Raw genomic sequence first — 15,868 nt, 5'->3', positions numbered from 1 at the left:
GATGCCTGTTTTTCCTCCTTCTTAAACAAGTTTATGTTGATATTTAACCGTGCTTTCCCGGTGAAGTGTATTACCTCTAGGCATAACCACAGGAATATCAAATTTTCTCATGACCTGGTGAATATGGGTGCTGATGTAAGACGCCTTCATAATGAGTGGAAATACTGTGACCCCAAACTTCATGACAGTTACGTCAGACTCCTCAAAGAATACAAATCTAGAGTAAATGAATTTAAAAAAAATTATTTCAGCCAGCGTATCCTTAAATCTAATAACCACACAAAAGCTGCATGGCATGCTATCAAGCAACAAACAAATAATGACATGAACAAAGGTATTCCTTCACCAATCAATTTCAATAATATCCCAGTTTCTGAGCCTTTGGAAATTGCCAATCGCTTCAATGAACAGTTCTGCCAATCTGCAAATCTCAATACTAACCCAATTCTCACTTCGATAAACTGTTCCAACTCTATATTTCTTGCTCCCTCTGATCCCATTGAAGTCGAAAATGTGATTCGAACATTTGACAATAAATGGTCTGCTGGCTTGGATGGAATACCTATGCCAATTGTTAAACAGGCTTCAAAATTTATATCCCAGTCTCTCTGTCATATATTCAATCTCTCTCTCTTGAATGGACATTTTCCTACAGCTCTCAAAACATCTTTAATCCTGCCAATCCATAAAAAAGGGTCGCATAGTGATTCAGAAAATTATAGACCCATTGCTATTCTCCCTGTTTTTTCCAAGGTCTTTGAAAAGCTATTTTACAACCGTATTTTTAGCTACCTAAACAGTTATAACCTTCTACACCCTTCCCAGCATGGCTTCATAAAAGGAAAGTCAACCACAACCGCTGCCTTTCACCTCATTAATAAGATAATCTGGGGACTATCCAATAAGAAAGAGACCATTGGAATCTTTTTTGACCTGTCAAAAGCTTTCGACTCTATTGACCACACCATACTTTACTCCAAACTCAGGAAAATTGGGATCAATGGCAATGCCTTATCTTGGTTAAAGTCTTATCTCTCAGACCGTAAACAATTTGTGCAGGTAAACCTCAACCTCAATTCAAATGCTCGTTCTTTCAGATCTGATGTGGCCTCAACCAATTGTGGTGTACCACAAGGCTCTATATTAGGACCTCTTTTATTCATCATTTTCATTAATGATCTACATAATAACTTTCCAAACAATGAAGTTATATTATATGCTGATGATACATCCACACTGAACATAAGTGACAATTTCCTAGATGCTAGCAGTGCTGCCCGTCAAACCTTAACAACTATGTCCAAATGGTGCCGGTCAAACAACCTACTTCTTAATGAAAACAAAACATGCTTCGTTCATTTTCATAATAAAACAAACCCACCAATTCAAAGCCCTCTTCTCAGAACAGACTCAAATATCACTATACTTCACTGTGACACCACTAAATTTCTCGGTTTATATCTCAATATGAACCTTGACTGGCAGCCTCACATAACCAAATTAATCAATAAAATGAATACTGGGATCTATATGATCAGGAAACTTGCCCAAACCACCTCAACTCAGATTCTAAGTCTCATCTACTTCGCCAAAATCCATTCTTTTTTAGTTTATGGAATTGTATTCTGGGGTAATAGTAGTGCTGCAATAAAGGCATTTTCAATACAAAAGAGGGCTATTAAGAGTATGCTAAGGGTCTCAATTAGGACCCCAGGAAGACCCCTATTCAAAGAACTTAAAATACTTACTCTCCCCTGTATTTATATCTTGAATTGCTGTACTTTTGTGAGAAACAATAGGCACCTGTTTATGCCCAACTCGTCAATCCATAACCACGGGACACGTAGTAAAGACAATGTCCATCTGAACAATCAGCCTTATAATGTAAGCAGAAAAGGTCCTCACCACTCAGCCTCTATGGTTTACAATAAAGTTCCAAATGCAATAAAATGTGCAGTGAGTAATAATACTTTTAAAAATAAGCTAAAAGAACTGCTACTTAAGAAATGCTATTATAGCATTGATGAGTATCTAAATGACAAATTAATATAATTATGTATGTATTTAACTGCTTATCATTTATTGTAATTTCTATGTAACTTTTGTATAAACTTTTCTTCTTTTTTGACTAAATCCTATGTTATACTTGTATAGCCAACAGGAAATTAAATATTATTATTATTATATTATTATTATTATTATAGACCTATCACTCTTGTGATGATTTGATTCCTTAACAATTTTCCAAATTCCTTTAGTTTTGTTTGCAGCATTTTTGGTTATTGTATGCCTTCTTAGCATTCTGAAAGGAAGATCTTTAATTCTTTTTCAAGACAATATACCCAAGTGTGTCAGTAGAGTCCATTTTAATTGATGTACTATCATTTGCAAAAGTCTTGCAACAAATCGAGTGGCGCCAATTTCGCTCCACAAAGATTGTGCCCGGAAATTGTATGGTTTTCGGGTGTATGCAACAATCCAATACTAGTCTTCATGGTTCAATGCATGGAGAACGGGTCATTGGGTGGTTGAGGTATTTTGTCATCCTTTTCAGTCTCGGGATTTGTCCGCTTCCATTTAAATGAAATTAATGTTCATGATATTCCCCCAAACACATTGTAGCAATTAATGCAGTAGGAAAGATCGAAGGTAATTCCTCGGAGAGATTTTAAAAAGTTGGTAGCTTGGCTCTTTTTGAGTGATCTCAGCTCTTTTCAGTGAGCTGGAAATCACGAGTCGTTCACTGTGAACATGGTAGACTTTTGTTTACATCTATCGACTCGGGTTGATGTTTTAATACAATATCTACGACATATGATACGAGGCAGCTTTGAAATTCCCAGTGTTTCATCATATAATTATCTGAGCAAACACGTAAAATATGAATTAGTTAAGCTGATCGGCATTAATCGTTGCGTAAGTAATAACAGAGTTCTCCGACGTCCGTCAATCGGTAAAGATGTATTCCTTTCCACTTGTTCAAAGTATGACGAGGAAAACTTAATTCCAGCTAAAAGTCCCATTTTTAATGATTGTCGGATTTCAACAGGTATTGTTTGATAATATGTTCTACTGCTGAATTAGTGTGAATGCGAATAATAACTCTTAGCTGCTATATCGTTGATGATTAAGTTATCTTATTTAGATGCAATCATTTACATATACACTGATGAATTCGGGATAATGTAGGATACTTACTTAGCATTATTAATTGAATTATCTACTTGCATTAAGTAGGTTACATTGTATTAGGAAATGTGTTTGTTGGCCATACGTTTTATGTTTAAGGCATCAGTGGAACTGCAGCTCATTTCATAAAACCTTTCAAGTCGAGTAAGAAGGACGTAAGCAAATCCTAACAGAATTTCTGTTTGTAATGAATGTATACGCTTGCTTCATTAGAAATATAAGTACCGAGTTTGAAACATAATAACAAATAATAATAACTTAAAAAGACGACACCATACCGAAGTCGCAGGCGACAACATCATTATATTCCTATTGTATATACTAACCAGCCGAAACATAGAGTATACGAAAGCCTCCGTGCTCAAGTTATAATCATATAAACGAATAAAAGACTAATATACCGAGAAAGTGATTATTTTGATCAAATTCGTTCAAGTGATAAGCCGTAGGAGAAGCACATGAAGGAGCTCAGTGTTACAATAATAACAAATAATCAAATTTACGCCTTCATGACCTTGAGCTAGTATTAGCTCAGTGGATAAACAGTCGGGCTGGCGATAGTAGGGGTTCGCGTTCAAGTCCTTCCCATAGCCGAAATTTTTTATCCTCCGCAAAGCCGTATTTTATTTTAAAGTTTTTTTTATTTTTGAAATTTATGTTAAGAGGGTACCAGCTGTTGAATTTGAGCATTTTTTGCAACAATTTCTAATTTAAATGACCGTGCGACGGGAATCATGCGTAGTTAGCGCGGTAGGACGAATCAATTGCGTTTTCTTGAAGGAACTCCAATCAGAATCACTGGTGAATGTAATTCCTAGTGCTATATGGTTTCCTTTACAGGTCCGTAACTGCTCAACATTATTAACCTTTGGAATGAGAACTATCGTAATAATCTAAGGTTCCATATACGTAATTTCTTAAATAGATCAATTTTATCTGATTAAAAAGAAAATTATGAATGATATTTTGCAGCGATTATGCTGCCCGCCTATGTTGTATGCTGCCTATTTGTCATCAACTTGTCGCCATTTCCTACCAAGTTTATTTCTCCAGTAAAGTTTTTCAGAACAATTTTACCCTTTTTCGTTTCGTAAATGAGCAGTGACGGAAACTTTTCTTAGAGATAGAAAAAGATATAAATTAAGTGAAGAATTTTACTTTTAAACTTTAGGCTTCAGTATTCTACAATCAGTGTTTTTTTAATACAGTGAGTCCTCGTTTAACGTTGTTGATTCGTTCCTGAAAAAGTCGACGTTAAGCGAAACAACGTTAAGCGATGCAGTATTTCCCATAAGAAACAATGTAAAAAATTTAAATTGGTTCCTAGCCATGTTCCTAACAATCCATTTCTTCGTGAAGAATCCAGAATTTCCCGGGCGAGAATCCAAGGAGGCCAATTATCGGAGCCGTAACTTTAAGCAGACTTCTTGACCAATCGGGAGACACCTGAATCAGGCCAAAATGAAAAAAATCTGAATCTGACACTCGGAAGCACGAGGACGAAGGGCGAGTCAATTTTCGTGATGATATGAATTCTTTAACCCGGCGGAAATCGCGAGAAACATTCATTACCGATTATTCACTTCAGCATGATAACGATTCATTCGAAACGAATTTTCATAACGAAAAGGTTGGGAAGAAGGCATTATTAAATGAAATATAAAAACTAAAAAGAAAGTATTTTTAATGGCGAAACATCGATATTTTCAGTTACAGAAGAAATTTTAACTGTAAAAACTCGACCGATCTCTCCAGCAGTTGCACCTTCTTCAATTCTTTTAATAATACCAAGTTTTTATTCTAATATCGCCGTTTTTTCTTCACGTCTGAAGAACCACCAGGATAGCCACTCTTCTTCGTGGACATTTTTTTCGGTTGGCATCAGAAAAATATACGGATAATGGGTAAATGAGGCGATAATTATTCGCTCAGATGCATAGTTAACATACGCTACCCACGCCAACCTTTTCTGTCGAACGAAAATTACCAATCGCATTAATATGGTAATATTTACGCATCAGATGCGCTTGCGTTCTATTCGCCATTCATTTTTTTTTCGCCGCGCATAATTTGAACAACGTTATCGCGAAGCAATAACGACGTTAAATGATCAAGGGTTTCAATTTTTGGACAACGTTATCGCGAAACAACGTTAAACGGGACGACGTTAAACGAGGACACACTGTACAGTAATTTTGTTGGAAAGGGACAGAATGTGAGACCAGCTGATCTACTAAGTACAATCCTAGGAATAACCTATGTAATGGTAATCCTTAATCGTGCACGCTCCACGGCCCTTATTTTTAAATATAGGAAAGGCTTATCTTGAGGTGTTTATCAACTATTTTTCTAGTGCGTATTTTCTTCAAGCAAATTGTGGCATCAACATGTGTATATACGATAGGGCTACAAATTGGCCCTATTTTCACTATTTTGGAAGTACGTGAGAATCACTTACGGCCTGCAAGTTTTACTCGAGGTAACCTACTTCCTCATCCCTGGCTGATAAAGTTGGGATAAAGATGTAGGGCAAGACCAGGTGCAGGACCTATTAGCTGACGTAAAGAATTCTATTTAATGCCAATCAATTAAATATGGTGGAGACGACAGATTCGTGTTTTTTTTTTCGGAAAATTGCCAGTTAATTTTTTTCATTTATTAATTCTTCTATATCGAACAAATATTTCAACAACTTAATGTAAAGTCTCCTGAACGACGTTGAATCCCTAAAAAAAAGGGTTACGAGCGAGTTGATTTCCGCGTTCCTAATGGCGAAATCGTGCCCCCAGCCGGCCTTTTGGGGTTTACCATTGGAAGCCAGGCGTCATAGGTACCCACTCTTTTAACGGGTAAATATTTTCAATTATCTACTCCAGTCAATTACGGGTACAAAAATAATCTCAAACGCCGCGACGACTTAATAATATCTACGCTCGTTTACTCAACTGAACATCGTAATGATTTCCTACGTCTCACTCCCGTGTCACGATGACCCGTTCGTGAGTCGTTCCCGAGCTACCATGAAGATTCATACGTAGATAGTGATCATTCAATCTTCATGGTGGCCAGAAATCGACAATGGAGCGAAAGTGGCGCCGCTCGATTTGTTGCAAGACTTTTGCAAATGATAGTACAGAGCCATCTTTCATAAACCTTGATAAGTTGCAAATTTCTTAGGTGACTCAAGGCTTTTGACAACTCGTTCTTGAATAGTTTCCACATTTTACAGATAAAATGGGAAAGCAGTAGTCTACGAAATTTAGTTGTGATGAGTAAAAACTAAAAATTATTAAAGCTGTTATAGAAAGAGGACATGTAATAAATGCTTGACCAATGATGGGAATTTAGAATTTCACAGAAAGTAGTACAAAATATTTTCTTCTGAGAAGAATCTCTTACATGAGGTTGCAAAAGTTTTAGAGGAACTAACTTTAACATGCAAAGTAATGGAAAATGACCTGATTGGTGATAACTTTAGTTTCTAAAGGTATTGGGTCAAAATTCATACAGATGTAATCAATGAAAGTCATAGATGTATGAAAAACTCTATTCAGCTCATTATTTGTGATATTCAGATTGAATGAAGACAATATCTAGCAATGCCCATTTTTCTCTAGAATATGGGAGAACATTTCAAATGAAGTCTCCAGTAATGACAAGAGAAGGATTCTCAACATTAATATGGCTTTGCTCAAGAATTTCGGTTAGTTTTTTACAATTGCCCAGAAAAATACTAAAATTGCTAGAAGGAGGGCGATATATGGTCATATGATATATACAAGTTTAATTTTAGTCATTCAAGATTCAAACACCTGTTCCTTATTCAACCTGTCAGAGGGGAATTTCAAAGAGGTGTACTGTAAATTCAGTGACACAAGGATTAAGGCACTACCATTTTGATACGATATATAATCTAACTGAATCAGTCATATTCGAGCCTTGATAAATGAGGCGTATCAGATGTTATGGTCGATACTTGACAAAAAAAAGACAAAAAATGTGTTAATAGATTATTGTAGGAATATAGATACATATATATTTATTGTAGCTCGCTTAATTATTTTCTTAAAAATATTTTAAAAAGATGCCTTGAAGCAGATAAAAAATTGGAAAGAGGACTACGATTGAATTTCAGCTAAAGATGGTTAATGCTAATGAAATAGTAACCATTTGATGATGAGGCATAATATTTCATTGATTTCACATATTAAATTTCAACTAGCAGATATACAGCACACTATGTTTCCCAACTCTTGCATCCACCCTCTTTTCTGACTGATATTTTTATCACACAACATAGGTACACGATGGGGGTCACCTTTATTCAGGACTTACCTTATGAAATTTTGGCTCAGTTTCCTGGACAACATAAGGCTCCCAATTTGAATTTGTTGTTCTCATAGATAATAAATGAAGGGTAAATCCAGCAGCAAATGGTTGCTGTGGACATGTCACCCTATCTTCATATCGCAAATGAATATCTTGTATTTTGATTTGCAAATTACGAATAATTTGAGTAGCCAGTTTTTCCACAAATGTATCATCTTTCTTGTCTGGTGCACCTGGGTCACAATGAAACAATTACAAATACAACAAGGAACACAATTTAAAAAATACCAAGATATATTTGCAATCATTAAAACTACTTATGCAGTCAAATATATACATACAAATATACAGTACACTCCCGATTATCCAGGCTATTGATGGGGAGAGACAGCACAAATAATCAGAAAACACAGATAACCCAAACTTTCACTTAAAAGTCTTGCAATGTTCATAATTTACCCAAAACAAACAATATATTATTATGTATGCAGTTATTGCTATAAAAGTGTGCATCCTGGAGTCAATGAGAGCTTTCTTCGCCAGTTTAGTGATCTTTTTAGCGGCAATAACATGGTTGTACTTGTATTATTAATGCTCTATGTAAAGCCTGGTTTTGAAAACCACACATTGGTGGCTGTGCGATTACAGATACAGAAAAGTGGTTTGCACAAATGCTTCAAAACCACTGCTCGACGTCGGAAACTACACTGTCAGGCACCACTCTATGTAGTCGCGATTAGCACAAGTTGCCAGGGTTGCAACTGCTGCAGGACGTGTATCCATGATCACGGAGCATGGTCGTGCACAGCAAGGCTTGGAAAATAGAGTCACGGTGCTCCCGTGAATGCAGCTAGTGCGCGATTGCTTCCGTTTTAAGAAGGGGATTCTAACGGAAATAATAAGCCCGGTGTATCCAAGCATTGATGCAGTAATTCCAATGATTTTGCATCCGATTTTATTTTTTTTTATAAAGATCGCAGAAAAAATTGAGTGAGATTGAAAATCATGCACGGATAATCTGCAACCCTGCTAAACCGTAGCTGGATACTCGGGAGTCTGCTGTATTTTGACACTGAATTGCCCTTATTAATGTCACCTTTTTGTGCCTGCTTAGCTTGATCAATTCTCTGCAGCTCCTTTTGCTTAGCCTCCAGCAGATATTTGTCTTCCTTCACTGGATCATATTTTGTGGCATTGTTAGGGACGACTAGCAAGAAGAGCCTTTCAATGCAAGCCTCAACAGGAGCATTGTACAAGTTCTTCCAAGGAATCTTCAATGTCAATTTGCCTATGAAAATAATCAGTAAGTAAAATATCTATATTTAAAATTACACGATCACAACAGAGAAGAATGAGGGGAACAAATAATCTGGAATATTGACTAAATAGCATAAACCGAGCATTTTTCATTATGTATTTTGTAATGATACTCAACTATATTTCAGAACAGTACACTTGAGTTCACTTTAAAGAAAAAATAGTAGTTCTCTGACTGAGAATATATATTATTTATATTAATTACTGAAGGTCATCAACAGCTCAGTAATACTCTTGAAAAAAGGTAGATCAGTTACAACTTTATCGACCTATCACAGTTTCAACTGAGAATGTAACATTATCTCATTTGACAAAGAAAACTTAGAGAAAGTGCCAGAAAAAGAAGAAGAGTGACCAGGGAAAGGGATTCCACAAGCTCAAAAAGGAGAATAACTCAGATGCAGCCAGTGAACTGAGAGATAGTAAGAGTTCTGGGGAGATGGGGGAATATGAGTTTTATGACATTAACAATTCACAAATTACAATTAAATTGTTCCAACTGACTATGAGTTAGATACCAGACAGAAAAACCACGTGAGGCAAGCTTGCCATCAGCTTGCCACAACAGACTCGAACACTAGTAACATATTTCGCAGTCTCCATCAGGAAAAGATAAAGACTGACATTTGCGTGGATGCCATTTTGAAGAAACTTATCATGTATAATTTTTGTGTGTGTATATATTTTTGTGGCCAGTCTCTTGGCCATCATTTATTTTATTTTTACATACTTATTTCATATTCTGATACATGCACTGATAAGTGCGAGTAAACCAGCCAACACGAGAGACATTCAAGAAGAAAAAAATAAAGATCTTAAGGTTAGTGAGTATTCTTCAAGCTTCCTCCAAGGCATAAGAAATGAAAGAGGCAAAAGCAGAAATGACAGGGAAATGGAAATGCAGTTGACAGAGACCTGCAAAATTTCCCCTACCCGTAACTTCCCATCAAAACACTTTATGTCAGAGTTTAACTCTCAGCTTGTGCATCAACCTGAAGCCAACACACAGTATATTTAGATAATTCTCTCAAGTAATTTTTACAACTTACAGTTCAAATTTTCACTCAGTTAATCTATTCAGGAACTCTGTTTGTTCCTTAGTATCCCAGTCATGAATTCGTGAACTTCAATTTTGGCCATTATGGTGGATACTTGAGATGCTTATTATTTTAGTTTAAGGCAAAGAATCAGATGAGTGCCAAAAAAATTATTCATTTAACCATTATATTTGAGCATTGAACCGTTATACAATTATGTAACATTAAGTTATTATTGTATTAGTTATTCTAAGTTATAATTAGTGGATTATATTTTATTTAAGTCTTATATGCCCTTAATTTCATGCTATTTAATACACGTAATTCCTGAATGCTTTTTTTTCAATGAATGACAAGAGGCAAAGATTATTGGTGAATAAAAAATGTGAATTTTGTCATAAAAATCTGTCAATTTCGGTTTAAAATTTCGTCATAAAATTGCAATTTCGTCATATATTATACAGTTTCATCATAAAAATTCACTCAACCTCAATTCTATTCATTTTTACCCCAAGAAATATAATTTCACCAATAAAAATGCTTATTAGCATATGTATTAAACATATTTTTAATTGCAAAAACATTGATTAAGAAGGGTCAAAGCAAATTCTAAAGGAATGAGTTAAGTATTCGTTAGATACACATGCCATAAACACTCTTTGCTATGCATGTATTTCAACCTCATAACGCAAGAATAGAGAAATACGGGAGTTGTAGAAATGGGGAATATTTTTGATTGGTCTAAATTTCACTGTCTCATTGGCCTGCATGATGTAAATTACTTATAGTTTTCTCTTAACACATTAATAACAGAAGTCTTTAAGGTCTTACACAAAAAATATAATATCAAAACATCCAAATATGTATAGTAAAACCTCTTTACATTGTAATGGAGGGGACCAAAATTTGGGCAATTTGATGTATGGAGGTTCACTATAGAGAGGTTTTAGTGATAGGCACCATTTTTTCATATCCTTCGGAAATGAAAGGCATTGCTGTCTTTTAAACCATAGTTTTTATGTGTTTAAACAAGCATGCATGAATTCGTGAACATATATTTATTATTTAATAATAACAGAAAGCGAGCGCTACTGCATCATCTTTACCATGATTTGATAGAAAACAATGTGAGCTCTCTTAATTCAACAGTCACTTAAAATGATTAGGATAGTTGGATTCCCCTTTTCTTATTTACTGTTAGGTACGCTCTCATATTGAACAAAATGGCCACAACTAATGATTAACGTGAAAATTACAGCATACAAAAGGTATATGTTTAAGAAAAAAAAGTGAAACATTTATTACTGATAATGTCATTCCACGTACATAATCACAGCTGCATTAATGGTCTCTTGTTGTCTTGGTACGATTTGCGGAGGTAATTAGGCATTCTCGGGGGTGTCTCCTTGGTATGATAAGTGGAGGTTTTACAATATAAAGAGGGTCACTATAAAGAGGTTTGGCTATAAATTTACATGTAAATCAGACGGGACCATAGGGGTGGTATGAAGTATGGAGGTTTACGATGTAAAGAGGTTCACTACTTAGGGGTTTTACTGTATTTATCCACTGATAGGTTGCTTCTATCTATAAATTGTTTTTTGGAATATGCCATTTGAAATTATGCACACTATGGAATTTAAAATTGGCTGAATCCTCCTTTCACTGGAATTGCGATTCATCAGTCAAACTTGTCTTTGATTATACATTTTTTGGAAGTTCAGTGGTTCTTTTATTTATATTTCCACACATGGAAAAACCTCTTTCTGCATCTACACTTGCCACAGGTATCCACAGGGTTTTCACACAATTTTCTACAAAATGGGGAAAATCATTTTAAAGGTCAAAAATTAGTGGAAGTACTGAAAATTCTTTTCCTTCTCCCCGAACTGATCTAACAGAATTGTTCAAAGCAGAATAGCCAAGAAATTCTTGAGTTTCTGTTAACGATATATGAGGACATAAGCAACAATTGTGCTTAAGTCCTTCACATCAGTTGTAAATATACACCTTGAGTTAAACAATCTTCCCATAGCTGTAATAATGTTCCTCCCTTGGTCCCTGTATATAAGGAATGACAACTTGATATTGGTCTTTTCGCCTATTTGCTTCAGGACCTCAAACATGAAAAGTTGCACAGATTTTTTGAGATATTAAGAGAAGATTCATTTTCTTTTCCAAACTGTGCATTGCTGACTAGGGTAAAAGAATTTTATAAACTACGGTTGAGTCGGTTCTTAAATTTTTTCGGTTCCCAGTACCGGTCTGGTTCTCCCCCATCGGTTCTCGATACTTGGTTCCAAGGATGAACTTTAATTATCTGAATTAATGGCAAATTTAAATGAACAACCACAAGAAGTGAATGAAAATAATTTCATGAAAGATGTTAATTAGCAGGAAAGCTCTGTAAAAAAACTTAAGATCGTCTCCATAATTTTATTTGCCAAGTAAAAAGTAAAATAACACGTTAAGAATACATGATTGACCAAGATGTGTCATTACATAGTTCTTTCTCCACGTTTTTTGTTGAAACTTGTAAGTCAGATCAACATACATTCTGTGATGTTGCTAGCTTAAATTGTTACTTTAATCGACAACTTGTTCTGATGCTTCACTGCCACAGTTCATAAAACCTCAACAATAAACTGCTCAACACGCCGGTACACTGACAACATGGACAAACTGAGCGGCCATGAGTTAACGCAAAAGTGTAATGCGGTGTTGCATTCTGCAGGATAACCACACTTTTCGATGCCTTGCATAGGTTTATTAACTTACGAATAGGCTCTCGAAACGCATGTTGCTCGTATGTCGACAAATTGCTGTAATTATGAATCAATCTTAAGAACACTTTCAGACGAAACGATTTTCCGCAGGTGTCGTTCACGGCACAGCAGAGTCGTCTCATCTGGAAGCCGCCTGAATTTCACGTGAACGGAGGCTGGCGAAAACCCGTTTCGTCTGAGGGCGGCCTCAATGTAGCGTAGTCTATATTTCACGCCGTAGACGGAGCATCGCCGGGCCACATTGTGGTACACAACACATGGTGGTGGTGTGTGCAATCGGAAAGTAATGTATGCGTTTTTTAATCATTTTTTCACTTGTCGGCCTTGTATACGCTGCATACCAAGGTCAGTAAAAGACTGTGAAAAAGTCTTTTACTGACCTTGCTGCAGACCATTTCGGCTTTGGGCGCCAAATTTAACTCCTCGCCACAGTTCCGAGCCGGTTGCAAAGCACCGACTTTATGCAACCGGTTCTTGATACCGGTTTTTTAAGAAAACTTAAAAGTGACGGTAAGTAAAAGTATTTTTAATACTTAATACTCAAAAGTATTTTCACGGGCAATGATGAAAATATCGCCCCAATTTCGCAGAAAAAGTGCTTAAACGCAAAATTTCGCGCAACCTAGGAAATTTCGCGTTTCGCGAAAATTCGGTGCCCCTATGAATGACTTTACTACAACTTAAGATGATTAATTAAGCTGAATCTAAGAAGAAGGTTGCTGCTAGTCAGGAGCTCAGTTGTCATAAGTACCATTTCAATTAATTAAGAAGCTGATTGGAAAATTTCTATTCTCCTTAACTCCATAGTGAGACTACATGTAGTAGTAGGTGAAACAAATACTTAAAAGTAGAATTTCCAATTTAACAGTGATTACAATTAAAGAGTTTATGAAATTTAGTTGCTCATTGTGTGCAATAGATTGGTGCAGACTTATTTATCTCATGAAGTTCAGGATTTGGATAGAAATCCAGCCCAAAAAGTCTTCCATTTGCATACCATGCACACCTAATTTAAACAATGGTCAAGAAAAGGTTATGGCATGCATTTTTATGTTTTAGGCTGGCTATTTTTAATTTAAATGCTAAGTTTAGGTTACAATGGCTATTGCAAGGCTTATTCTGGTATTATAGTGCCTTGTTGGTTTATTCATTTATCAGCATGTTTTCTTGTGTAACAGTGTGTTTTCCTACCAGCAAATATTTAAGTACACATGAAACATTGCTAGAGGAGTTGACCAGTTTGGGAGCTGAGGCTATAAAAACTAATTATTATATATAATAATAATGTTGCTGGCTGTTTAATGAAATTTTATTAGTAGAGAAATTGTAAAACATGGGTTTTCCATTGTTAAATCCAGTGTAATCTCAAAAATGATGTAAAAATATTTATGTAATTTGTTTTGTCGTTCAAAAACTGCTTAGTATTACACCATATTCATTACTTTATCCGCAATGATTCGGTCTTTCTACCCTGTGCCCGAAATGTTTTTGACTGTACATAATTTGCTTCTTTAATATATGATTCTTTCTTTCCCTGAGTGTAATACTGGTGAAATCTTCATGGGTTTTCCACCTGGTGAGTTTCTCGGAGGCCAACATTTTGATGGCTGCCCAGTAGGCCGGCCCTTATTTTTCAGAATTGCGAAAAGTTATGTTTTCCTGGTCTCAAAATGATCCAAATGAGGTCTATATTCACGTGTTAAAATTTGGTTACTTTAAAATAACGGCAACCCGTGCCCCAAGGGCCCTAAGTACTAAGGGCCCTCAATTGAGTTTTTTGGGGTCGAAAAAGTGCTATTCCTATGTAAAACGTAAAAGTAAAGCCTTTTAGGTCCAATTTTCTGTTTGTTTTGACCTATCTCTAAGCATTTAGGAGATATCGTCCGTCGTAATGCAATCCCCCCCAGGGCGCCACCCCGCACCGCGGCACCGCTGAGGTACGGCCTGCACCAATTACTACAGACTTCCCCTCTACACCCTCCCCTCCCTCGGCAAAGACTTTGCTCACACTGGCAAGATCTAGCCTCTGAAGAAATGTGCTTACCTTAGAAAGAATCTAATTGCCATAACAATACTTCCAATCCCTGAGATCAATTTATTTTCACTCTGTCCAAGAATTTCGGTACATTAACCAAAATAAAATACATTTTCATTGTATTTCTAATTATTCTGACACAGTTAGGAGCGGAAAACCACACCTTTTCCTTTCTTCTTGAATATATTGAAATCTATTCCACCAATAACTGCATTTCGTTCTCCTCTTCATTTGCGTAAGAACTTAATTTCTTCAGCCCAAGCACATTTATGCGAGAGATTAACTGCACTTTCCTCGTGCGTCAAAAATTCAATGGTACCGCTCCTTGCAATTTCAAACAAATCATCAAGTTTTGTTACGAAAGATTCTCTTCATCTCCACCGTAGTTCGCGCTCTCTTTATGTCGTTGCACGTTCATCCATTCTTTACGTCATTTTTCTAACTTTTCAATCGCCTTATTTACCGCAATAACAAGAATTCTAGTTTTGTACCTTGGTTGAGACGCATTTCTCACGTTTTTTCTCGCACTAAGTCTTACAAATTCGAACCCATTAGGTGATAGAGAAAACACAGTACTTATCTCACTCTCAGTAAATTTGAGCTGAGTATTTCTTCACTTTCTTTTCCAACCAGTTCAATGCCTGGATTTAGTCTTGATTACATGCCTTTCCTTGTTGGTCTATTCTTAAAATGAACGTCACGTTCATGATTAAGTATTTATTTCACTACTTTTTTCCTTACATCCTAAAAAACTTAGCACCTTCTATCCTTTGCGCACTATACACAAGAACTATCTCTCCACAGTGATCTACATCCGTGAACTGACTACCTCGTTTCGTCTTCCTTGAATATTTCTATCTACTGTTGGAGCCCTGTAAGCCCTGCTCATTCCCTTCATTCCTTTATAATTCATAGACACGATTGTATCACAAGCTTATAATATTTTGCACATAAAGAGCACTTTCGAACAAAGCCTGCTAGAGTGGTTCGCAGCCGTATGGCGGCAAAAAATCAAGGTTTAGAGGGTCGGTACCCAGTACATAGGACAGCGTTGAAGGGTTAAAATTGACATTATAGGCTTTAACAACATTAATCATGACACAAGAGGAACAACCTATTCAATACTGCACCACTAGCATGTAAATCTTGTCATCAGGAGCAAAGTCTTTGCCGAG

General features: G+C 36.1%; 1 protein-coding gene across 1 annotated transcript in view; it reads right to left on the bottom strand.

Moving 5' to 3' along the window:
* LOC124159790 (vacuolar protein sorting-associated protein 13) overlaps window positions 1–15,868 on the bottom strand; it is a 295,602-nt gene that overhangs the window by 270,557 nt on the left and 9,177 nt on the right. Inside the window, exons 3-4 of the mRNA XM_046535708.1 lie at window positions 8,615–8,806; window positions 7,525–7,751 (exon numbers count right to left, since the gene is read on the bottom strand). Coding sequence (XP_046391664.1) covers window positions 7,525–7,751; window positions 8,615–8,806 — 419 coding nt within the window. The remainder of the gene's footprint in view (window positions 1–7,524; window positions 7,752–8,614; window positions 8,807–15,868) is intronic.

This window comes from Ischnura elegans, chromosome 1 (genome assembly GCF_921293095.1).
Source record: "Ischnura elegans chromosome 1, ioIscEleg1.1, whole genome shotgun sequence".
NCBI classification, from domain to species: Eukaryota; Metazoa; Arthropoda; class Insecta; order Odonata; family Coenagrionidae; genus Ischnura; species Ischnura elegans.
This window is presented reverse-complemented; position numbering and strand designations above follow the sequence as displayed.